This window comes from Rhamphochromis longiceps, linkage group LG13 (genome assembly GCF_057381845.1).
Source record: "Rhamphochromis longiceps isolate RC_006_pf linkage group LG13, R_longiceps_female_GT1.1, whole genome shotgun sequence".
In the NCBI taxonomy this organism is placed as follows: domain Eukaryota; kingdom Metazoa; phylum Chordata; class Actinopteri; order Cichliformes; family Cichlidae; genus Rhamphochromis; species Rhamphochromis longiceps.
In genome coordinates, this window is record NC_140569.1 from 24032820 (window position 1) to 24059122 (window position 26303).

The 26303-nt window shown below is 40.8% G+C and overlaps 1 protein-coding gene across 3 annotated transcripts; it reads left to right on the plus strand.

The window, feature by feature from the left end:
* Window positions 1–1504: 1504 nt before the first annotated feature.
* LOC146655886 (interferon-induced, double-stranded RNA-activated protein kinase-like) lies at window positions 1505–25770 on the plus strand. 3 transcript variants are annotated; one of them, XM_085428613.1, is made up of 13 exons: window positions 1505–1720; window positions 9000–9132; window positions 9233–9322; window positions 10309–10373; window positions 10567–10630; window positions 12810–12883; window positions 12986–13102; window positions 13222–13347; window positions 13419–13620; window positions 13890–14033; window positions 19359–19454; window positions 19547–19609; window positions 20085–21896. In XM_085428613.1, the coding sequence occupies exons 1-13, from the start codon at window positions 1620–1622 to the stop codon at window positions 20220–20222; spliced, it is 1413 nt and encodes a 470-aa protein (XP_085284739.1). In that variant the 5' UTR covers window positions 1505–1619; the 3' UTR covers window positions 20223–21896. The 3 variants fall into 3 exon arrangements, with proteins under 3 accessions (XP_085284739.1, XP_085284738.1, XP_085284741.1); XM_085428612.1 differs by having other exon boundaries at window positions 19356–19454; window positions 20085–21892; XM_085428615.1 differs by lacking the exons at window positions 19359–19454; window positions 19547–19609; window positions 20085–21896 and adding an exon at window positions 25623–25770.
* Window positions 25771–26303: the final 533 nt, after the last annotated feature.

The window sequence follows — 26303 nt, forward strand, 5'->3', positions numbered from 1 at the left end:
GAATAAAAACAAATGAAAACTTTTCCCTAGTGTCATGAGCACTGTTATAAAGTCACAAGCACATTCACATCACAACTCCCTCCCTTTTTGTTTCCATGTACATTCCTGTGTTAAGCTGCCAATTTATTATACACAAACATTAATTAAATTAATATAATATAAAATTAGTATAATATTAAATATAACTAATATTTAGAGTTCAGTTATTGGTGTCATGAACAATAGTAATTCCTTTATTCATTCAACTTGAAGTGCCACACACTAGTTTGTGTCATTATTGAGATGTACATAAGCATGATTACGCAGTTACACAATCATCCCAAAACCTGTGTACTGATAGTTTCCACTTTCTCTTTTGTATCAGACATACTGAGACAATATTCGGGATAAATAACCATGAAAAACAATTTATTTATTCAGTTTAGCGGTTTACACATCACATCATTATAATCATTGAGCCCGTTTCACTTGAATTGTCCACTTGATGGCGCAGTAGAGCAAATGAATCATCACAATGCTTCGAACCATGAGTCGACCAGTTGGATGGGAAGCTTCAGTTCATCATGAGGCTTCATCTCACCATCACTACCATACAGCAATGTTACGACTTAAATTATATCTTATAACTCATAACTCTTATGTTAGCTGCCCTCAGTAGCATACTGTCTGAAATATTCGATGGCTGCAATAATTCTTTAAGTGTTATTTTTTCCTTGGTATTCTAATTTCACCGAAGTTTACTAAACTCAACAAACTTAATATTACTTACCGGGACATTTATTCTGTCCTCATTTTCTTTCACCGAAAAATTGTTTCCTGCAGTGCCGTCTTTCGTGCTTGGCTCTCCTACCTTTGCTAACGTGATGCACGTAGCGCAGAAGCCGATGCTGCATTCACTTACACTCGGATATCTCAGCTTCACCGTGAAAACATAATCGGACATTTGATATTTGATTGAATTTTATTGTTTTGCCTTTGGGGTGGCACCTGGGGTGGCCAGTCTGGTTGGGGGGGTGGCCTGTGCCCCCCCCCCCCCCCCCCCCCAGGCCACCCCGCTGGACACGCCACTGTCTGGTGGCCAAAAACATGAAGAGCAGCTAGAATCTAATATTCATAATGAACTGCTTCATTATGATTGCCCACTCTACACAACAGAATTGACATTTTTTGTTTGATATCATGTGACAGTTCTGTTTGACATTGGGCTGATATTGTGCTTTAAACATGTATCTTTTTTGGGGGGATGAAAAATTATGTTATGTCTTTTTTAATAATAAATCATTTTTATGAATATACCTTACTTGTTTAAACATGTGCCATGGTGTGTTTTCATTTTGCTTGTGACTTGTTGATGTTTTTTAATAATAAAAAAACACACAATATATAAATGCTTATGCTGTGAGATCCCTGCCCCCACGTGATTATGTAATTAACCAGTGGGCAGGTACGTTTGTCTTCTGACATAATTGATCACGTGACTCTCCGACGAATCAAGTCTCGAAGTGTGTCACGTAAGGAACGTGCCCTCACTAGCCGGCGGTGGTGGGAAATTTAGATCTGTGTGTGAGCTCTGCTGTACTATAGCAAGTATTTGTCCGACCAGGGTTTCGCGATTTAAGATGGGCAAGAATAAGTACACAACACGATTGAAAAAGTTTGCACGGAGGAACGATTTGAAGCTGGAATATGAGAACGTTTTAGAGAGACCTGGTGAGAAAAGGTGAGCTAAAACCGGATAAATGTGTTCGGCAGCTGCAATATATTAAAGAGGGTATGCTGCCATATTGTGCATTGGGCCATGCAAGTGCTAAACCAACTACTAAGTCCTTGTAGTCTTATATTAGTTTAATAATAGCTATTTGGTTTAACTTGGAATACGCGGGACTCGCTGTGATACACAACGGCTGTGTTGTCGGAGCCCATTACTTCGCACAGTCCCGAAAAATCACTGCGGTCAAGTGAGCCCTCACTTACGAAGTCGCAGTCAAGCTAGCCGCCCCGCCAGCCGCACCTAAAATGTTGTTGCACTACTCTTACGCATATTACGGTATAGGTGCCGACTGGCTTAGAAACGCAGTGTTTTCTGTCCTGACACTATTTTACTTCACAATCCACTCCCAGTTTTGGTTAATCTCCACTTTCACCCCTGTGATCCACAGCCCAAATTACTGTATGATTCAGAGAAAATTAACAATAAAATTTACCCAATTTACTCAACTATACTTTTAATGTCCTCATCTTTGAGCTCAGATTACAGGAAAACTGAAAGAGGTGACGCAGATATTTCACTGGATTCTGACTCTGGGTGACCCCCACTCTGCATGCTGTGATCCACAGCCAAAATTACTGTACAGTTTTTGAAAAAATTGATAGTAAAATCTTCCCATTTTGCTTTACTGTACTCTACATATTGACATCTTTGATCTCCGATTACAGGAAAACTGTAAGAGGTGACGCAGATATTTCACTGGATTATGAATCTAGGCCATCTCCACTCTTCACCCTGTGATCCACAGCCAAAATTACTGTACAGTTTTTGAGAAAATTCATGGTAAAATCTTCCCATTTTGCTTTACTGTACTCTACATATTGACATCTTTGAGCTCCGATTACAGGAAAACTGTAAGAGGTGACGCAGATATTTCACTGGATTATGAATCTAGGCCATCTCCACTCTTCACCCTGTGATCCACAGCCAAAATTACTGTACGGATTTTGAGAAAATTCATGGTAAAATCTTCCCATTTTGCTTTACTGTACTCTACATATTGACATCTTTGAGCTCCGATTACAGGAAAACTGTAAGAGGTGACGCAGATATTTCACTGGATTATGAATCTAGGCCATCTCCACTCTTCACCCTGTGATCCACAGCCAAAATTACTGTACAGTTTTTGAGAAAATTCATGGTAAAATCTTCCCATTTTGCTTTACTGTACTCTACATATTGACATCTTTGAGCTCCGATTACAGGAAAACTGTAAGAGGTGACGCAGATATTTCACTGGATTATGAATCTAGGCCATCTCCACTCTTCACCCTGTGATCCACAGCCAAAATTACTGTACGGTTTTTGAGAAAATTCATGGTAAAATCTTCCCATTTTGCTTTACTGTACTCTACATATTGACATCTTTGAGCTCCGATTACAGGAAAACTGTAAGAGGTGACGCAGATATTTCACTGGATTATGAATCTAGGCCATCTCCACTCTTCACCCTGTGATCCACAGCCAAAATTACTGTACGGATTTTGAGAAAATTGATAGTAAACTTTGCACAATTTACTCTACTGTACTCTATATATTCTCATCTTTGACCTCAGATTACAGGAAAACCATAAGAGGTGACGCAGATATTTCACTGGATTATGAATCTAGGCCATCTCCACTCTGCACCCTGTGATCCACAGCAAAAATTACTGTACAGTTTTTGAGAAAATTGATAGTAAAATCTTCCCATTTTGCTTTACTGTACTCTACATATTGACATCTTTGAGCTCAGATTACAGGAAAACTATAAGAGGTGACGCAGATATTTCACTGGATTCTGAATCTAGGCTGTCGCCACTCTTCACCCTGTCATCCACAGCCAAAATTACTGTACAGTTTTTGAGAAAATTCATGGTAAAATCTTCCCATTTTGCTTTACTGTACTCTACATATTGACATCTTTGAGCTCCGATTACAGGAAAACTGTAAGAGGTGACGCAGATATTTCACTGGATTCTGACTCTAGGCCATCTCCACTATTCACCCTGTGATCCACAGCCAAAATTACTGTACGGATTTTGAGAAAATTGATAGTAAACTTTGCACAATTTACTCTACTGTACTCTATATATTCTCATCTTTGAGCTTAGATTACAGGAAAACTGTAAGAGGTGACGCAGATATCTCACTGGATTATGACTCTGGGTGACCCCCACTCTGCACCCTGTGATCCACAGCAAAAATTACTGTATGGATTTCTGATAAAATTAAATCCTATTCCATTACCAAACAAAATGAGTTCATTGAAGTATTTGCTTAACTACAAGAAATGTCTTTCCACACACAATTTAAATTTTTCAAAATGTCATTCACACACCACCTCAAGTATCAACTTCAGTTTTAGACATTATTTATTCAGTGCTTAATCACAACAATAGTCAACTTAAGGCACTTACATAATAAGTTAAACCTTACAATAATACATACAGAGAAAAACCCAACAATCATATGACCCCCTATGAGCAACAGTGGGAAGGAAAAACTCCCTTTTAACAGGAAGAAACCTCCGGCAGAACCAGGCTCAGGGAGGGGCGGCCATCTGCCTCAACCGGTCAGGGTGAGAAATTACATTTCTCAGATTACTGATTTCTCATATTACTACTACACAGTTTAGATACACTCAACAAAAATATAAACGCAACACCTTTGTTACTGCTCCCATTCCCCATGGGATGGACGTAGAGACCGAAAATTCATTCCAGATACACAATATAACCATCCCTCCCAAACAGTGGTCACAAATCAGTCCAAATGTGTGGTAGTGGGCACATCTGCCATATTGAGATAATCCATCCCACCTCACAGGTGTGCCACATCAGGATGCTGATCTGACATCATGAGTAGTGCACAGGTGTACCTCAGACTGCCCACAACAAAAGGCCACCCTGGAATGTGCAGTTTTGTCTCACAGCAAAATGCCACAGATGCCACAAGCAATGAGGGAGCGTGCAATTGGCATGCTGACAGCAGGAATGTCAACCAGATCTGTCGCCCGTGCATTGAATGTTCATTTCTCAACCATAAGCCGTCTCCACAGGCGTTTCAGAGAATATGGCAGCACATCCAACCGGCCTCACAACCGCAGACCTCGTGTAACCACACCAGCCCAGGACCTCCACATCCAGCAGGTTCACCTCCAAGATCGTCTGAGACCAGCCACCCAGACAGCTGCTGGAACAATTGGTTTGCACAACCAAACAATTTCTGCACAAACTGTCAGAAACCGTCTCAGGGACGCTCAACTGCATGCCCGTCGTCCTCATCGGGGTCTTGACCTGACTCCAGCTCGTCGCCGTAACAGACTTGTGTGGGCAAATGCTCACATTCGATGGCGTCTGGCACGTTGAAGATGTGTGCGCTTCACGGATGAATCATGGTTCACATTGTTCAGGGCAGATGGCAGCTGAGAATGTCCCAGTTCTTGCATGGCCAGCATACTCACCGGACATGTCACCCATTGAGCATGTTCGGGATGTGCTTGACCGGCGTATACGACAGCGTGTACCAGTTCCCACGAATATCCAACAACCTCGCACAGCCATTGAAGTGGAGTGGACCAACATTCCAAAGGCCACAATTGACAATCTGATAGACTCCATGCGACGATGTGTTGCACTGCATGAGGCAAATGGTGGTCACACCAGATACTGACCGGTTCTGGGTCCCCAGACCCCCAATAGCGCAAAAAACTGCACATTCCAGGGTGGCCTTTTGTTGTGGGCAGTCTGAGGTACACCTGTGCACTACTCATGATGTCAGATCAGCATCCTGATGTGGCACACCTGTGAGGTGGGATGGATTATCTCAATATGGCAGATGTGCCCACTACCACACATTTGGACTGATTTGTGACCACTGTTTGGGAGGGATGGTTATATTGTGTATCTGGAATGAATTTTCGGTCTCTACGTCCATCCCATGGGGAATGGGAGCAGTAACAAAGGTGTTGCGTTTATATTTTTGTTGAGTGTATCTAAACTGTGTAGTAGTAATATGAGAAATCAGTAATCTGAGAAATGTAATTTCTCACCCTGACCGGTTGAGGCAGATGGCCGCCCCTCCCTGAGCCTGGTTCTGCCGGAGGTTTCTTCCTGTTAAAAGGGAGTTTTTCCTTCCCACTGTTGCTCATAGGGGGTCATATGATTGTTGGGTTTTTCTCTGTATGTATTATTGTAAGGTTTAACTTATTATGTAAGTGCCTTAAGTTGACTATTGTTGTGATTAAGCACTGAATAAATAATGTCTAAAACTGAAGTTGATACTTGAGGTGGTGTGTGAATGACATTTTGAAAAATTTAAATTGTGTGTGGAAAGACATTTCTTGTAGTTAAGCAAATACTTCAGTGAACTCATTTTGTTTGGTAATGGAATAGGATTTAATTTTATCAGAAATCCGTACAGTAATTTTGGCTGTGGATCACAGGGTGCAGAGTGGAGACAGCCTAGAGTCAGAATCCAGTGAAATATCTGCGTCACCTCTTACAGTTTTCCTGTAATCTGAGGTTAAAGACGAGGATATTAAAAGTACAGTAGAGTAAATTGTGCAAAGTTTACTATCAATTTTCTCAAAAACCGTACAGTAATTTTGGCTGTGGATCACAGGGTGAAGAGTGGCGACAGCCTAGAGTCAGAATCCAGTGAAATATCTGCGTCACCTCTTACAGTTTTCCTGTAATCTGAGGTTAAAGACGAGGATATTAAAAGTACAGTAGAGTAAATTGTGCAAAGTTTACTATCAATTTTCTCAAAAACCGTACAGTAATTTTGGCTGTGGATCACAGGGTGAAGAGTGGCGACAGCCTAGAGTCAGAATCCAGTGAGATATCTGCGTCACCTCTTATAGTTTTCCTGTAATCTGAGGCCAAAGATGTCAATATGTAGAGTACAGTAAAGCAAAATGGGAAGATTTTGCTATGAATTTTCTCAAAATCCATACAGTAATTTTTGCTGTGGATCACAGGGTGCAGAGTGGCGACAGCCTAGATTCATAATCCAGTGAAATATCTGCGTCACCTCTTATGGTTTTCCTGTAATCTGAGCTCAAAAATGAGAATATATAGAGTATAGTACAGTAAATTGTGCAAAGTTTACTATCAATTTTCTCAAAATCCGTACAGTAATTTTTGCTGTGGATCACAGGGTGCAGAGTGGGGGTCACCCAGAGTCATAATCCAGTGAAATATCTGCGTCACCTCTTACAGTTTTCCTGTAATCTGAGGTTAAAGACGAGGATATTAAAAGTACAGTAGAGTAAATTGTGCAACTTTTACTATCAATTTTCTCAAAAACCGTACAGTAATTTTGGCTGTGGATCACAGGGTGAAGAGTGGCGACAGCCTAGAGTCAGAATCCAGTGAGATATCTGCGTCACCTCTTACAGTTTCCCTGTAATCTGAGCTCAAAGATGAGAATATATAGAGTACAGTAGAGTAAATTGTGCATATTTACTATGGATTTTCCCAAAAACCGTACAGTAATTTTGGCTGTGGATCACAGGGTGCAGAGTGGAGATGGCCTAGATTCATAATCCAGTGAAATATCTGCATCACCTCTTACAGTTTTCCTGTAATCTAAGCTCAAAGATGAGAATATATAGAGTATAGTACAGTAAATTGTGCAAAGTTTACTATCAATTTTCTCAAAAACTGTACAGTAATTTTGGCTGTGGATGACAGGGTGCAGAGTGGCGACAGCCTAGATTCATAATCCAGTGAAATATCTGCGTCACCTCTTATAGTTTTCCTGTAATCTGAGGCCAAATATGTCAATATGTAGAGTACAGTAAAGCAAAATGGGAAGATTTTGCTATGAATTTTCTCAAAATCCATACAGTAATTTTTGCTGTGGATCACAGGGTGCAGAGTGGGGGTCACCCAGAGTCATAATCCAGTGAGATATCTGCGTCACCTCTTACAGTTTTCCTTTAATCTGAGCTCAAAGATGAGAATATATAGAGTACAGTAGAGTAAATTGTGCAAAGTTTACTATCAATTTTCTCAAAATCCATACAGTAATTTTGGCTGTGGATCACAGGGTGAAGAGTGGCGACAGCCTAGAGTCAGAATCCAGTGAAATATCTGCGTCACCTCTTACAATTTTCCTGTAATCGGAGCTCAAAGATGTTAATATGTGGAGTACAGTAAAGCACAATGGGAAGATTTTGCTATGAATTTTCTCAAAATCCGTACAGTAATTTTGGCTGTGGATCACAGGGTGCAGAGTGGGGGTCACCCAGAGTCATAATCCAGTGAAATATCTGCGTCACCTCTTACAGTTTTCCTGTAATCTGAGGTCAAAGATGAGGACATTAAAAGTATAGTTGAGTAAATTGGGTAAATTTTATTGTTAATTTTCTCTGAATCATACAGTAATTTGGGCTGTGGATCACAGGGGGGAAAGTGGAGATACACTAAAAATGGGAGTGGATTGTGAAGTAAAATAGTGTCAGGACAGAAAACACTGCGTTTCTAAGCCGGTCTTCACCCATACCGTAATATACGTAAGAGTAGTGCAACCACATTTTCGGTGCGGCTGGCGGGGCGGCTAGCTTGACTGCGACTTCGTAAGTGAGGGCTCACTTGACCGCAGTCGAAAAATCTGGGCTTTGACAAGTCGTGTTTTGACGTAGTTGACTGTGGCAATGACCTCGCTTATTACATTATTTAACTTGGGATTCAGTTCTTTCTTTTCATAACCAAACCATGTAAAGAGAGAACTTTAAGAACTTAATATAGCCACTACACTGACCATCAAAACGATGAAAAAGCCTCCGTGGCTTCACATTTCTGCGATCGGCATGATCAAAATTTCGCCCTTCTCTGACAGATTTGTCATGTTGTACTCGCTCCTGCAACATCATCATCCCCAGAAGTTTCCCCGCGGTTATGTTGCCATGTCCTCGCATAGCTCTAGAAACATTCAGTTATCACTTATCGCTATTTCAGGTGACTACCTTATGAAGCTCATAAAGTAATCAAAGCAAAGGGTGGCTATTTTGAAGAATCTAAAATATAAAACGTTTTTTTTGAGTTGTTTCACACTTCTTTTTTTTTTTGTTTACTACACAATTCCATATGTGTTCATTCATAGTTTTGATGCCTTCGGTGAGAATCTGCAATGTAAATAGTCATGAAAATAAAGAAAAACTGTTAAATGAGAAGCTGTGATCAAACTTTTGAGTTGGAGTACATTAGCAATGTTAATTAGAGCTTTTAAAATTCTTTGTCAGAGTCATCATGAGGGCTGTGATCAATGGGCAAAGGTTTCCTGATGGTGAGGGGAAGAACGCTGAAAAAGCAAAGCAGAACGCAGCTCAAAATGCCCTGGAAAGTTTGAATGAGAAGGAAAATCTAATCGTGGAGGTAAGATGGTGCATGTGCCTGTATATGGAACACGTTTCACAAATTTGTTGCTCTATTCTTAACAATGATGTCATTTCTGAAAAATCTGTTTTTCTTTCAGATGAAGAAAAAAGATTCAAATGCGCAACGTTCTCACCCGAAATGCAGAAAAACTCTGTTTGATGGTATATCTGAACGCAAAACTAACGGGGTGAGTAGCAATACATTATAACCTGTGCTGGTTTAAATCAAACACTAACTTGTATGCATGGTGGAGCATGTAACTTGGAGCAAACAGTGGATCTTATTATTACTGTAAATGTTAAGGGGTCAAAATGAAGTACCAGGAAATACTGTCTGACTTGTTAAGATCCAGTGACTACGAAGGCCATTTGAGTCTGAATTTGCACACAAAATTACCTTCCAGTTTACAATGCATGTGTGACCCAGAGGAAGTACTGTTTAGATAGAGAAGAGCCATAGGCATAGTCAGTTCACAAAGTTTAATGCTAGTACAAAACAAACGTTTTATACATGTAACAGTAGCACCAAGAAAACAATGAAATTAGTAATATTTAGCCTTTTTTTTCTTTTTCTTTTTTTTACAAGCTTTTTTTTTTGTAATTCTGAGCATTTTGTAGTCTGTGGTGTTTTGGAAAACTGTAAATGACCAAAAGTAATAACGACAAATAAAAATAAAGTCTTTATTATTGTTATTTCTTTTTTTGCATAAAACTTTCCTACTCCAAATTTGCACACACATTTGTTTGTGCACACTGTTTGTAAATCAGGCCCATTGTCATGTTCAAGAAACCAGTTTGAAATTGGTTTAATCTTGATGGGCGTGGCTACCAGTGTGGTCTTCTGCTGCTGTTTCAGAGATGCTCTTCTACCTTTATGCTTATTTGAGTTAATGGTGCTTTCCCTTCAACACAAAGCATTATTGACGTTCTCCCCTGGCATCAGCTAGACCTTTTCAGAGAACTACCACTCACTGGATATCTTCTCGGTTCCTGGCGGTTCTCTGTAAACCATAGATGGTTGTGTAGGAAAATCTCAGTAGATCACTTAAATTATAAGACCGACCATAAATAAATGCATTGAGTTGTTGCCTGCAAATGTAATTAACATAACATACAAAGATTTTAAGGAGGACGATATGGTACAGAAGTTAAAGACTTTCTGCTTGTGTTTCAGGTGTCGCCCTTCGAAGTGTTTCAAGATGGCGCCTCAGCCACGCTGCCCACGCCACAGACTGAACCGTAAGTCACAAACTGAAAGCAGTGGTAGATTTGTGAAAATGGTAGACTAGACTGGTACCTGTCCAGGATGTACACTGTCTCTCGCCTTATGACAGCTGGGTTAGGCTCCTGCCTCCCTCAACCCTGATGAGGATAAGCAAAAGAGAGAAAAAGGATGGAGTGTTTACTAATTTACCTCTTTGTTTTCTCCCAGGGATTCCTGTGGCACTTCATCAGAACCTGTGGCACAGACCTGTAAATCGTCAAAAAACTCCAAGGTTCAGGTCTTGTATTACCTTTCACACTAACAGTGCTATTTTGAGTAAAAACTTTAAAAGCGGCCAGTGTGTCTGAGTGACTCCAAGGTCCAGTCTGAAATCCTCCTAAAAACAAGATCAAAAATTGAGTGAAACCTGAAGAAACTGACAGTAAAGCTTGACAACACATTTGATGTTTCACGCACACTGTCCTATTTTAAATCAAACGTGAATATTAGAACAAAAACAAGTTCTTTTTCTAACTTCAGTGTTTTACTATGGGAATTGCCTTGGCAGAGCAGGTCAGCCACTAATCAGAAGATCGGTGATCCCACGCTGCCTCCTGGCTGCATGCCAAATATCCTTGGGCAAGATACTAACCCCATGTTTGCCTACTGGTGGTGGTCAGAGGGCCCGGTGGCGCCAGTGTCCGGCAGCCTCGCCTCTGTCAGTGCGCCTCGGGCAGCTGTGGCTACAACGTAGCTTGCCATTGCCAGTGTGTGAATGTGTGTGTGAATGACTGAATGTAGTGTAAAGTGCTTTGGGGTCCTTAGGGACTGAATAAAGCGCTATACAAATGCAGGCCATTTGCACCAGCGTGCGTCTGCTCTTATATAACAATCATTAGCTTACAGCTTTATGTGTTTAAGGTATGTGCTAACTAAAAATAAAGACAAGATGATAGTTTATTAAACTTTTAATGAAATTTGCAGATTGTTTCAGTGGAGTTTAATAAACTCAGCCGTCTGCTCCTGACTACCTAAAATATAACAGGACACTGGAGTAAATTCTCGATCATCTCACTCTTCTGTTTAATGTTTATTTAACTGTGAGAAAACTATAACTTTAATCTCAGCCAAACCGATTTACTCAGAAACTAATAAAACACTGAAAAAAGCCAAACACCAACATTTTTAAATGATCTGAACGACTTACATTCTTGCTTGTAAATATCTTAAGTTTATTTTGTGACCCAGAAAGATTAATATTTAAACTAAGTAGCTGACGCCATTGTTGGAATTGGCTGGGCCACGCTATGAATTCTGGGATAGGTTGGGCCATGAAGGATACACCCGACCCATCCTTCAAATCTGGGGAAATGAAGGCCGCATTTGGAGGAGTCTTCAAATTTGGACAGTCTTCGTTGTGTTGCTGTAACGTAATCGGCCTACAAATGCGGCCTCCAAAGGATGCGGCCCCTGAATTTGGGCACAGCTATGATACCGGAGACTGCTGCTTCTTTTTCTTCTTTCGTGTTTGGTGGCAGCTGGCATCCTTGTACATGCAGTGCTGCCATCTTATGTTTCAGTACGTTATTACACTTTTAAATCCTACTAGTTATTCCTGCATTTTGCAGGATCTTACAAAGCTTCAGACACGTCGACTATTAAATTAGTGGTTGACGATTTTGATAGTAGACGTAAATGTGACAAGTCGACTAATCGTGGCAGCCCTACTGGATTTTTGCATAGTTAACCCTGGCTCAGGCAGTGCTGGAATCTAGTGCCTAAGGTCTGACCTGAGATCCTTTGCTATACCTGGTGTAGTCCTGGAGCGTAGCTTCAGGGGGCTGGTGCAGTTTGGGAATGGGCTATATCTCCCATAGTGAAACACCGAGCAAAGGTAGAAAAAGAGCGCTTGGTTACTTAACGTAATCCCTGGTTCTTTGATAACAGTGTTTCACCAGCACTTTCATCCTTTACTTGCGGACCAAAAGAAATCTACTGAGAATGAGTCAGGAGGGGCACGGCTCGACAGATCTGTCATGGACAGACAGGGTGTCACTGGAGCTTCCATAGTTAGTCACACCAAGGTGATTCCCATAGTGAAACATCTCACTCCATTATCAGAGAATCAGGGATTACGTTAAGTAACCCAACATTGCTATTTATATGCAGCAAATATTGATTTACTTTAATTTACTGTTGCTTTATATTTTCTAGCAAAATCTTCTGTATTTACTCAAATTTGCAGAGCAACAAAAAGCTTATATGAAGCCCAAAATCTGTGAATATCTATTCAGACATGCTACTAAGCTGCAGTTCACAGTATTTTAAAAAAGATACTGTGAACTGCAGCTTAGTAGTTCAATGATGTGAACAATGAAAGTTCATTGATTTAATTCATGCTACATGCTTTGGTGTCTTTTCTTTCTTTCTCTTTTTTTACACTATGCATTATATTGTATTGTTTTGTCAAGGATATGTTGTGTCCTGAAGAAAACAGTTCAGGAAGCTCCCCCAGTGATATGTCAGCTGATTCAGAAATCTTCAGGTGTGGAAAATAAAAATATGAGAATGCAATATTATCAAAATTATCACCTTCTGTTCAACTGCTTTAAGAAATTGATATTTAATAAAAGATTTCTGTCAACAGTAATTCACAGTTTGACTACGTAGAGAAGCTGGGTAAAGGAGCTTTTGGTCGAGTAGTCAAGGTAAAAGATAAACTGGTGGAAAAGTATTACGCAATAAAGATCATCCGCTGGAACGAGTAAGTGAAGTGTTCTGTAATATTGCATGATTTCACTGCGTGCTTTATTGGTTTATATTGTTACAGTTAGTTATAGTAAAGTTGTATGATTCAGTTTTTTTCCCCCCTCTTTGAATTAGAAAAGCTCTACGAGAAGCCATGGCGTTGTCAGACCTCGAGCACCCTAATATCATTAGATACTTCTCGTGTTGGACGGGGTATTCAGGATACCAGTCAGACAGCACTGACGAAAGCTGCAGTACACAGTAAGACTTGTGAAAGTAATTCTTTGCTTCTTTTGTATCATTTCACTGTTTGATCATTCATCCTGTTTTAGGTCTTCCACTGGTTCACCCAAGAAGTACCTCTACATTCAGATGGAACTGTGTGACACCAGAACACTTCTAGACTGGATAGAAGACTGGTATACGAAGAAATCAAACTCCAAGAGAAGAGAAGAAAGTCTGACCATTGCTCAGCAGATGGTCGGTGGTATCGAATACATTCACTCCAAGAAGCTCATCCACAGAGACCTGAAGGTGAGCCAGACGAAGCAGATAACGGGCTAACCACAGGTAGCGCACAGCTGTGTGTGTGTGTGTGTGTGTGGGTTAAAACCTGACAACAAGGTGTAATGTTCGAATGTGACTTTACGTTTCTAAAATTATTCGGTTTACTCTTTTACCGAAATCCACAGAAACCCAGAGATTCTCACTCGTTACTGTTTATTGCAACACCACACCAACACTCCCACAGCCTCACAGGATGTAACAATTGGTCACATGTTTGCTTTGTTTCATCCGGCTAGCCTGCCAACATCCTGTTTGGGCAGGACACAAAAGTGAAAATCGGAGACTTTGGACTGGTCACTGCTGAGAACGACGACGATGACAAGTCCCCGATCAAGAGAACTGAGGAGAAGGGAACACCATCATACATGGCTCCTGAACAGGTGAGTCCGTCGACATTATTATGCTAATTTCCAGCTGCTCCATTTTATTTTTGGGTTCTACTAGAGTAGCTCTGCATTTTGAAAAAGTATCCTCTCTTCCTGCAGCTTAGTTCAGTTCAGCCTTCACTTCTGATTGGCTGCTCCTTGCAAACAAAATCAACAGCTAGTTGGGCACACAGATCTGCTTAAAGGTCTGTGTGCCCAACTAGCTGCACACAGATCTGCCTTTAAGCAGATCTGTGTGCATGAGATGACCGTATCAGGAATAACCCTGCTCACTGACATCATACAGAGCAAATAATCTGTCTTAATTAATCCTAAAATTGAATTTCTGTCTCAAAGGGATAACTTCTATATTTCGTAGTATCATAATAATCATCAGTTTGAATATATCTGTATCATTGTTATTCAAATTTATTCTACTCTTAAGTGGTATCTGTCACTGAAGCCTTTGATGACTGGATTAGTGAAATGATGGTGACTTCATGAGTACAGGCTGTGTTGTAATAAGTCATGGTGAAGAAGAATTCAGTGTATTGTTTCCTCCACCAAGGAGGTTCTGTTTTTGGTAGCGTTTGCATACATGTTGTTCTGTCTGTAAACACAACAGCTTTAAAACGTTTGAATATATTCTGATAAAACTTTGTAGACGTGTAGAGTGGAGTCATCTTAACAACCCATTCAAATGTGGCATACATCCACCAAGTTCAAGTTTATGATTTATTGCGATGTATTTAAAAATTTACAAAAAGCCTTATAACTATGATTCTTATAAGTGTGGTGTGTATCGTCAACATAAAGTATTGTAAAAAGATTAAAAATAAATCATTCTTGACCTCTGACCTCTCAAAGTTCAATAGAGTGATCGGATGTTCAATTGATGATATTTCCATAGAGCTATTTCTTGAAACTATGTTTTTATGGACAACATATAGGGAATCATGCAATATATTTGCCAAAAGTATTTGCTCCTCTGCCTTGACTCGCATATGAACTTGAGCAATATTCAATTCTTAATCTATAAGATTTGATATGAAGCCGTTCTTTGCACCTGGACAAGCAGTGTGTCTATAGGAGTGTGTTTATTGAAAACTGGCTCGCATTTACCGCTCTCATCTTTGTATGGGGGTTGAGGTCGGGACTCTGTGCCAGCCAGTCAAGTTCTTCCACACAAAACATGCTCATCCATGTCTTAATGGGCCTTACTTTGTTCACTGGTGTTGGAACAGGAAGGGTTTATCCCCAAACATTTTCCACAAAGTTGGGACCATAAAATTGTCCGAAGTTTCTCATTATGCTGAAGCATTAGGAGTTCCTTTCACTGGAACAACTTCCTGAAAACCAACCCCACGCCTCCACCAGACTTTACACTTGGCACAGTGCAGCCAGACAAGTACCATTCTCCTGGAAACCACCAAGGTGTGATTCGTCACACCAGAGAACACGTCTCACTGCTCTAGAGTCCAGTGAAGGCGTATTTTACACCACTGCATCTGACACTTTACATTGTCCCTGGTGATGTAAGGCTTGGATGCAGCTGCTCAGCCATGAAAACTTATTCCATGAAGCCGCATTGATTTTAAGCTAATCTAAAGGCCACATGAAGTTTGGAGTTCTGTAGAAATTGACTCTGCAGAAAGTCAGCAACCTGTGTGCACTGTGTGCGTCAGGATGTGACTGGAACATCTGAATTCAGTGATTTGGATAAGTGGTTTAGTACTTTTGGCAATACAGTGTATAAAGAGATTCTAAATAACCCATTACTTGATCTCCGATTCCTTCAAAGTCAAATGAGGTCAGACTTTTATAAAATGTCTTTAAAAATATTTAAAACGTTGCTTAAAATTGTACTGTTTGTTTATACGTTTTCCATTTAGGAAATGATACTGGTATATGTGGCTTCTAAATATCACATTATAGTTTACATCCAAATATGTCACATTTAACCTTTTGACCTCACTTTTGCATTTTACATCTGCATTTCTTTCACATTGACCCCACAACATATTATATCTTTAAAGAACACGTCAAGAAAAAGATTGAACTGCTTAGTTAGTTAGAAAATTGTATTATTACATAATAAGCCCGGGGCTCTAATTTCTCAATGATGCAACTAAAAAAAATCATCCAGTCATTCGATTAAAAAGAAGAAGAAAAAAAAAGTCTCTGCTACTCTGAAAATCTCCATGTAATCAACAACAAACGCACATTATGCCCCTATCGTGGTCTAAACCAATCAGAGATAGTAAGGGAGAGGACCTCTGATTGGTCCTGGGGTCCGTTCTTCGTACCTCGCTAAGTAAGTTAGCTGGATTTGATTGTTGACGATTTTGCGTGATCTTGGATCGTTCGGTTCTCCGAAGCTCATCCGGGACTTGCTGTCATAGCAACAGATCCGTAAGCGTAAACCTGCTCGGGAGCAGGTTTACTTTATGTAAACAGGATTAGATCGCGGCCAGTCGGGTATGTCCGCTTCATTTATACGAAAGCAACAGCGATATTTTACCACTGTTTTGCCATAAATAAATATTATCAATGTAACTAAAGGTAATGCAGTACTTGATCCTTTTATTGATTCCATACAGATACATACAGGTCATTTCCTAAAAAAGGGAAATGTGCTATTAATCATTCTATTTCATGTATTTGATTATTTCAGATGTAATTCATATTTCAGAGTAGTAATTGTAAATTACGTCGTGTAATCAAGATGAGAGACCACGGCTATAAAAGCGAAGGTGGATTTGGGAAGTCTGCCGCAGCCATGTCCTGTCCGTATACGCGAGCAGCCCATTGCGGAAGGTGCAAGATTGATAAGGAGAGTTCTCAGAATTCAGCGTATATTGCGGGATAGACAGGATCCTTTAGCTCAGCGCGACAGTGTGCTCATAGAGAGATATCGATTTTCCCGTGAGGGTATTATTTACTTAACCAACTTGTTGACGAGGGGGTGCAGGACCACCACCTGTCTTTTTTTCCTCTGCCCTTTTCCTGGTTGCTGTTATAAACAAACAAACAGATTATTTCAGGGTCTCTTTTCAAGAGACTAAAAGCAATATAAGTGATAAATATTACCATTCTGTAGAATATTCTTATATTTCACTTTTACTTGTTCCCATGTTCTAGTGGGTCCTGTTGTGGCTCTAATGTGAAAGAGGATATAATGTAATATAATAAATTTACCCTACCGCCTACTGGTGTTGGCCAGAGGGGCCGATGGCGCGATATGGTAGCCTGGCTTCTGTCAGTCTGCCCCAGGGCAGCTGTGGCTACAACCGTAGCTGCCTCCACCAGTGTGTGAATGTGAGAGTGAATGAATAGTGGCATTGTAAAGCCCTTTGGATTTATATAGCGCTTTTCAAGGCACCCAATCTATTATTATTATTATTAAATTACTTACGAGTTTAATTTGTCAGCAACTTTCTGCCAGCCCTCTCTCCTTGCTTTTGCAGCCTTTGCAGTGTTCCCTTGCGTTTTAATTAAACTCTGAAACTCCTGAAATCCCTCAATCAAGAGTTCTTGCTCTGCTGCCGGAAAATACTGAGCGCGCTCCTTCGACATTTTCGCCGACCAATCAAAGGGTTGCCGATCAATGTTTCTACTATCGATGCGTAGCCCCTGTTAAGCCACCCAGTGATCTCACATTACTTCATCCAGCTGTACTAATCGTCAACAACGGGTGTGTTCGGAGAACCGGGATAGCGAGCTCAAAGTTAGCGCGATGATTTGATCTTGGATGTAGTAAGCGAGGTACGAAGAACGGACCCCTGGTCCAGATATTCCTTTCGGCCTACGTGTGTGTACGTTTGAAAGTTTAGGTGGATAGACGGGTGAGTAGTAGGGCTGGGTTTCAATAGTCGAGTTTCCAATTAAAGTGGATTTTAGCTTGAATAACGCGATGTTGATTCATTAAATCCTGAATCAATTTTTAAATATTGTTTTTTTTTTTTTTTTTTGCCAGAAAAGCCAGGAGCTCACAAAACTATTTGAACAACCACCAAACAGATAAAATAGTAAATGAGAGCAAGTAAACAGATTCCACACAAAGCCATAAACGGAGCGTGGAGCCGACGTATCAGTGAGATGACGGCTTTCTTACCTGATGGCACGAACCCGTTGGGGTTGAAAGTCGTCAGCTCACTGATTCTGAGCAACAAGTTTTGTCCCTCTTCGACCAAAATGTATTTCAAGAACAGTTTCCCATCTCAAATCTGTTTTCTGTATTATTCATTTGCTTATTTACCGTTGTTTACAGCGCTGTCGGGCGCTGTTTTTCTCTTTTCCCCCAAAATGACCTCTGACCAGAAATCCTTAATTTTGCTGTTTAATACTTTGGTATAATTTCTAAAAAAAAATAAATATATTGAAAAACTCTTAGCTTGCAGAATATTTTTAAGGTGGTTATCTGATATAAAAAGTCAGGCCAGGAAAATCCCTTTCATGTTTTCTGTGTTTTATCCTCAGTTACTTTGACACAAAGGCATCTGCTGTGATGCTTACATCCCTGATGAAGTCTCACAAGTGTCAGTACTGATAAATGATCAGATTTATAATATTTCTGACTGTGAGTCAAGATTGAATTTAATCAAATCAATTATAGAAATCAGTGACAATACCCAGCCCTAGTGAGTAGCCTAAGCCCTACAGAAGTGGATGTAGCTGTTGGGTAATGACAAGATGAAAAATGACTGAAAACACATTCTATGCCGCGATAAATGCAAGTGTCCCCTCTTCCCACTGCCTTTAAACTGCAGGCAGCAGCGAAACAGGTCGTCAGAGGAGGCCGAGATGATGATTAAGTTTAACATTACCTACAATACTGCCAAAGCGCTTTAAGCACAAGCACTTTTTCAGTAACTTATCTTTCTTGTAGAATTGCGCTCCAAAAAAAGAACTTTGTGTTGACAAGATTGTTACAAATTAATATTGCCTGTATGGACAGCAACCCCCCCCCCCCCCCCCCCCCCCCCCCCAAAAAAAAAAGTGCACATGTAAAAACTGCAGTGTTAATTGATGCGGTTGAAAAATTTGGGTGTGCCTAACTTTTGTGTTGGTGGACCTAAGAAGAGCAAACGTTAGGCACACAGTGCAACCGTGGGAAAAAGGTTAGTCTAGAGCTCTGTAAGCTCAGGTTATTCATGCCCAATTATTTACAAATCAGTACCGATTAATACTTATTAACCATGCTTACAGAATTTCTATATGCAAAATACAGTACTATTCCCTTAAATGTAAACACTGACCAGAGAGTGAGCTGCCTTGGTGGAGGTTTGTGCGCTCAGTGCTTCTTGTTATTAATGCTGTTTAACTGCTTTAACACAGAAGGGCAAGAACTACGGCAGAAAGGTTGACATATTTGCTTTGGGGCTGATCTACTTTGAGCTTCTTTGGAAAATCTCCAGTTGTTATGAAAAGTACAAGGTAGGTTGCTGTGCATGGTAGCTCATGGTCTGTAGGAGGTCAAATGTTTTGTCTTTAACTATTCATTAGAAATTTCCTGAACTATATTTCAGACATGGGAAGACATCAGAAAACAGGAGCTTCCCCAAGAATTTGCATCCACTTTTATCTCGGAGGTACATCAACATTTTCTCAGTGTATTAGCAAATTTCAGTATGCATTTCTCACGACATGTGCTGGCAGAGTAAAGGCTGTGATCCAAAACCTCTCTATTTTTTAGGGTCACTTAGAAATGTATGTGTTTGATTTTAGATGGATTATTTATATCAGCTAACAGAAGACAATTTCCAGCAAACACCTCTCCAGTATTCCAGTGTCTGAAAGGCTAATTAATCATTAGAAAAGGCCTTTTTGTTTTTAGTTGTCACAGAAGCAAGGAAAGTCTGTGGAGCATCAGGACGTTCAGGTTCAAACATGAACATGATGGCGATGAGAACAAAATCAGAAAGGGATGATCATCATATTTAGGGAAATAAGACTCTGGATTTAAAAGATATACACTTAGTGGAAAATGTCTAAGTTGAGCTCTAGAAATGGTGCAAATGAAAGATTGTTTCTAATAAATGTTTTATTGCTCTTTTTATGCTACAGTACATCACCATCAGATCAATGCTGAGTATGAATCCCGAAGACCGACCTGAAGCGTCTAAGGTCATAACAGACCTGGAAGAGTGCGCTAAACGGATAAACGCTGAAGAAATAGCGCGTCGTGGAAGGGCCACTGTCTAAATAGCGGGAATACAACAGAAGAATTTCATCTGCACATGTGGGGGGGAAAGATCCATTGGTGCTCTTGAATGACTTTCAGAATGATGTCAAATATTTACATGCAACTTACAAATCATAAATGATCGTTTTTAGAACATACCACCAAACATTGAAGCTACAGAAACCTGTAGTTTTCATTTTAAAATTTAAATGACCAGTTCTGCCCATCCTTCCAGGAAGTGTGCAAACCATGCCATTTGACACATGACTAGATATTTTATTGATCACATATTGAATTTACAGTTGCAGGATAAAGAATAAGCATAATATAATATTTTATATTACCACCGGTCCATACTGACTTTTCTTAAAAGTAATGTAGTACGTTACTTAATTACTCGCCAGAGAAAGTAATTTGCTGCACTGCTAGTTGCATTACTTTCGCATTACACCATAAACACACCAACACAAATTTGTGCCCTAATGAGGACACGTGTACAGCCTCATAGTTTTTAGGTATGAACAAAAAGCCGACAACACAAAGCAAAAACATTTCTACTGATTCTATTTTAAAATCATGAACAGGTAGAAACAGAGCTTCATGATGAGACTAACTGCTCATCGATGTCTGTTACTTGTTGAAGTTCAGGCTCTGACCTCTGAGTGGGGGTCGGCAAACTCCTCCATTGCAGTCTGAGGTGCACTGGGATGTGAAGCTTGGAGAAAAATCCTCAGTTTTTCTGACAATCCTTTCTTTTTTCTGTCTTTCTTCTGTCTTAATTTATGTCATTTGCATTTTTAAAAAAATCTTTTTGTCCTTTGTATACTTTCTATATGCATTTATGTCTGTGCGTCACCTGGTGATTGCACCGTTTCCTCTTTTGAGTAACGTTTTCTAAGTCAAATAAAAAGAATTTTTGTTGTTGTTGTTGTCTTTTGTTCTTTGGCCTGTAGGGGGAGCTGTGGCACTGCATAGGTCAGGCAGTTCAAATTGCGGCTGCAGGCTCCAGGCCCTGTCTGCCTGTGGGTAAGAGAGGTTTATTCACAGTGAGAGGGCCAAAGCTGAGGGCGCTGCGTGACATTTAATCATGCCCCTGGCGCATGCTGGATGATTAACATCTCAGTGGAAAACCGCAGTAACAAGTGCCAAACGCAGGATCCCACACAATCACCTGGACCCGGTGCCCACAGTCACATGGGCCCGCTAATCAGCACAAATCAGCTCCTGCAGCTCAGTATGTTACCTCAACAATCTCCACAGTGCAAAGAGCCTTAAAATTTGCTTGCCGCCTGTGGAGAGGCCATAGGTGAAGGACTGATTTCTGTCTTATCAGCTACAGCACTACCTCATTGTGACAGCAGCAGTAAAAGGGGGGAAAGCTCCTGAAAGAAACCACGCAGATCCAGATCCTTATCCTCTCAGCAGTGAACATGGGATATTTTAAACCTCCCTCACTGATCTTCCCCCCTAGACCTTGGGAAGGCTCTCGTAGCCTGCATGAATGACTTACAGTAACTTGCAGCTGTTGGTGTTTGCTGAGAAGTGTTAGTAATGCTACTTAAAAGATTTTTAACCACACAAAATGGACGCGAGTAATATTACAGTTCCTTTTTTCACGATGTGATAACTTCGGATATAGAGGCACGTTTGTCTCAGCCTGATAAAGCCCAATATGTTGCATCTCCTGTGAAATATTTGGCTCTTTATTTATAGACACATGTTCACAACTGACCTGACTACAAGGACTAAACGGGTGCTGTATGGAAGCAAAAAAAGGCCTTAAGTGAACGTGAGAAAAACATTTTGTTGGAATCCATTCAAATGCATAAAAGCATCACGATCTGTGATATGTAACTCAACCACACTTAGTGAGCAAATGGAAAAAGATTTGCACAAATAGCAGTATGCAGTATTGCAGGTTCATTGATAAAATCAGTACACGCAAAATGTGTACGTGTGTCCATCCAAAAGTTAAAAAACAAAAACATCACTTCACTATCAGATCACAGAGCTGAGGTTGGGCCACCTTCGCAGTGTGTGGCTGCAATCAGGCTTCATCTTTGTAGTGAACAGTGTGAATTCACAAACCCAAACAACCATCTTATGTAGTCTGCATTTTACAAATGACTCTTATCAATAAAATCATTACTTCTTTACTGTGGATTTTAGCACGTAGACACAATTAGAAATTTGTTGCTATTTTCTATTCATTGCCTTTAAATTCTTATTTTTTCAATTACAATCCAAAATTATTCAAGCCAGTCGACTTTTCTTTTTTTACTCTGCAGATGTCATTTAGATAGCGACTGCATGAGAAAACTTTGAGCTGTTCTTCCTGTGACATTTACACCACCAAAACAATGTACTTTCTCATTTTAGCAGCATCTAAGATAAGAAACCTGGTGTGTTTCCAATCTTCTGCAGCTGTCGCGCTCCTGCGAGCAGGCTTATTGGATGTATTGAGGTCACTTCCTCTGAGAGCACTGTGGGCATTGAAGCAGTGCTTCTAGTCAGTGGCTTGAACCATGTTGCCGGGGGTAAAATGGACTCACAAGTCAGAGTGTCTCCCCACAGTCCCTGGGGGTCGGGCCAAACGATTACTCTGTGCGTAGCCTCATTTCAGAAGCAGCAACCGGAGTTTGCTTTGCTCTGTGCGCTTTAGAAATCAGCTCTGCTGCAAAGACAACGCTGTTGCCCACCTGCAGACCTCAAAATGAAACGTGACAGTTCAGAATACATGTGACCGGTGAGATATGGATTTGTCATCTCCCCCTGCCTATGCATATATTTCAGAAGTTCCTGTTAAATTATAGCTCACTTAACCTTTGGTGCACTCAGGTTAACTGGAGCATGAGCGCATGCTGTGTCTTGCCCGAGGCTCCACTTGGCTTTTACGCTGTGCTTTCCACCTCTCCAGAACCACATCCAGCCACCGTCCACTCCACTCAAGGAACGCTGTAGGGTTTAAAGGGCCACACCTGTGATTTTTCAGCATGCTGTTATGTTACATGCTGGCAAAAGATTTAAATGACTATACAACTTGCAAGAACTTTGCTGCTCTGAATTCTGTACTATGTATACATACACGTACATCCTGGCAACACTTTTCCAGTCTTGTGTTTCCCAGTTTTGGTGAGGTTGTGTGAACTGTAGCCTCTATTTGTGTTGTGCATTGACAGATGCTCTTGTGCCTTCCTATCAGCTCAAAGCAGTGTGGCCATTCTCTAACCTCTGGCATCAACATCCACATCCACAGATTTTCTCTTTTTTGGACCATTATCTGTAAACCTCAGAGACGCTTATGTGGGAAAACCCTTTATTTTCCATTCTGATGCTCACATTCGGATTTCCTGTTGCTGTCTCAAACGTGTCTGCCTTTTTGCAGTCGGCTGATTTGATATTATCAGTAACAAGCAACTGAGAAAGTCTATTTAGTGAAGTGGCTGGTGAGCAGGGGGAAATTATAATGCAATGTAAGAGCAAATTATTAGCACTCAGCACTTTTTCTTAACATGTACATGATTTCTGGCTCTTCTGGTTTTAATGGACCGTTTCAGTTCATGTTTATTAGCTCTCCTAGCAGGTCACAACAGGCAGCTGCTTCACACCCTGAATCCTTAGATAACCACATTTAAAGTCCCAGGTAATAAATTCACAAGTTGAAGTAAATGAGTTTAAACATGGAGTCTCTCTGAGAGTCATTTTAAGTTACAGTGTAACCCTTTAACTGGGTGTCAAACAGGGACAGGGCTACAGCTGGGAACATCAGTGTTTTGTCTCCTGCACATGTTCTAATTTAACGATTTCATCCGGTTACTTTATAAAAAATACTACACATGGTGAGCACCTCCTGTGGTACTTTCCAGGGGTTTTCCGGGCAAATCTGAATCCTAGAAAGTGTTCCATCTTCACCATAAGTAAAGTCATATATAAAAATATGTAGTTCTGTATCAAGATGTGTTGTGTTATTCAGTATCATGGTCTCGGTATGAAATGTCTTTCCAAACCCCGGCTGTTGTCAGATTTACCCTAGGTGTCATCAGCTCAAAGGTCGCCCTAATTAGAAGTTGTGAGGGGACCTGTTTGCGTCATCATTGCACAAAGTCAAGGATTTTGTTGTTTCCTTGCAAAAGTTGAACTACTACATGAATGAGTACGGTGACCTCGAGAAGTCAAACGGACTGCACCTTAAGAAAACACCAGCAAATAGAAAAATACTGTAAAAGGACACAAGACTCAACAGAAGTTGGAAAAAAAAAAACCCCACAAATAAATGAGAATAAAATTGAACAAAATCTCACAAAACACAACAGAAGTGTTTTTGGGGACGCAGCAACAGGACGGAGCGGCTGCGGAGGTGACAGAAACCAAAACGTGAAGGATCGCATTGAGGTACGCTTAAAAGAAGGGAGGGTCTCATTGGCGTCGTAAGGGAGGAAAAGATGGAGGTAATGCGTGTTTTAATTACATGATTCATATCATACCGTTAGCTTGTAAATTCCACCGCTGTTCCCTCACGTTATTGTCGCTTCCGTTTAGTTTCGGGTTGTTTTCTTTCTGTTTCCGTTGTGTTTTGTTTGCTTTTGCAGCGTTTTTTCCATTTGCTGGTGTTTTCTTAATTTCCCACCATAAACGAGCGGTTATACTGAACACAGGACAAAAGTTCTGCCATTCTTTTATGTTCAAGCCGTTACATCTGAGCTGCGATTTGAAAGGAAAACACCTCATTCACTCAGACCCACCTGATTCAGCTCTAACTGGCAGGTCCGCGCATTACATCCTCTTCCCAACGCCTACAGTGAATCCTCCCCCGAGTTCTTGTACTCTGGTTACATAAAACCTATTCACAGGAGAACTCCCAGACGGCCTGTGGCGGGTCCATAACTGCGCTGACAAATCAAAGACAACTGACTTTTCAGATCTGGCTCCACGTCAGCCAAATATTCAGTGGAGATTTTCCATCCATTCTAACTTGTTATATTTATCCCTCCAAAATACCAGCCCGCTGTCTCCTGAGAGCAGGCCTGTCAGAGGTAATAATGCACGTCACATGATTTTAGCTGCTGCTATTTATCACTGCTACAGAGACTTCTCTTATACCTCTTGACTTGGTTTGAAATTTTGAAAAGTCCCTAAACTCTAAGGTATGTTCACTGTAAAGAGTTGTGATTTCTTTTTTACAATGATTTTCTAAAGATGGTCCCGTTGTTGCAAAAAATGAATACCCTGTTTGCGTAAATTTGGTGAAATTGGTCTAACGGTGTGTTTTGTTGCTTTTATGGGCACGTGGATACAAGTGAGATGCATGTGTGGGCATGCGTCCTCTTTTCTTGGCAGGTGTGCGTTTGTGCTTCAGCTGAAGGGGCTCTGCGTGGGTTTGTAATTTACTACAAATGATAGTGCTTTCTCTCTGTTGACAGCCACCCCACACAGTCCATCCAACAAAGTCGTTTGGTGGCTTCCTGTCCTCAAATGCTTGGCATCTTGGTGCAGCGTCCCCCTCATCTTGCAGCTTTGAAGGTCAAGAGAATGATGCCAAACTCACCTGGTAAATCTTTAATAAGTCAAAGAGTCAGCCCCATCTGGAGTTCAGCAGTTCATCGTAGAGCAGCAGGAGGGGGGGTAGGCGGCAGCGTGTCTGGAGGATCCTCTGAAAGCCTGCGCAGCCAGTTATTCCCCTGTTTCCTTTTTGCAAAAACGACACCTTCTGACAGCCCAGCTGTTGTGCTGATTTCATGCCCACAGGAAAGACGTGTGTGAGGTGATGCAATCATGATGTTAGAGTGGATTTCTCATGCAAGCACAAAGAAAGAGAAGGCAAAACCAGAGAACAAGAAGAAAATGAAGGTTTCTTAAACCACAACCAACGTGCTCTGCGGAGAAAAAGGCTTTATCAAACAAGGTTCGAGCTGAAGATTACAACACTGCATCCACTGCAACCGCCAACGCTAATGTTGTTTACGGCTAGACGGATTCTTCCAAATCGAGGACAGAGACATCCTCCTCGTTGCTGTCATAAATATATCACAGCCGTGGCGAAAACCAGACAGCCTGCACTTCTTCAAAGACTGTGAAGTTACAGTTTTATTTGCCATTAAATG

What these genes read in the sequence shown, in the direction of transcription:
- LOC146655886 (XM_085428612.1), top strand. Translation starts at nt 1,620, where the DNA reads ATGGGCAAGAATAAGTACACAACACGATTGAAAAAGTTTGCACGGAGG. An exon ending in CCCACGCCACAGACTGAACC is followed by an intron (nt 10,374 to 10,566) that starts GTAAGTCACAAA and finishes GTTTTCTCCCAG; the next exon opens with GGATTCCTGTGGCACTTCAT. An exon ending in GTTGTTATGAAAAGTACAAG is followed by an intron (nt 19,455 to 19,546) that starts GTAGGTTGCTGT and finishes ACTATATTTCAG; the next exon opens with ACATGGGAAGACATCAGAAA.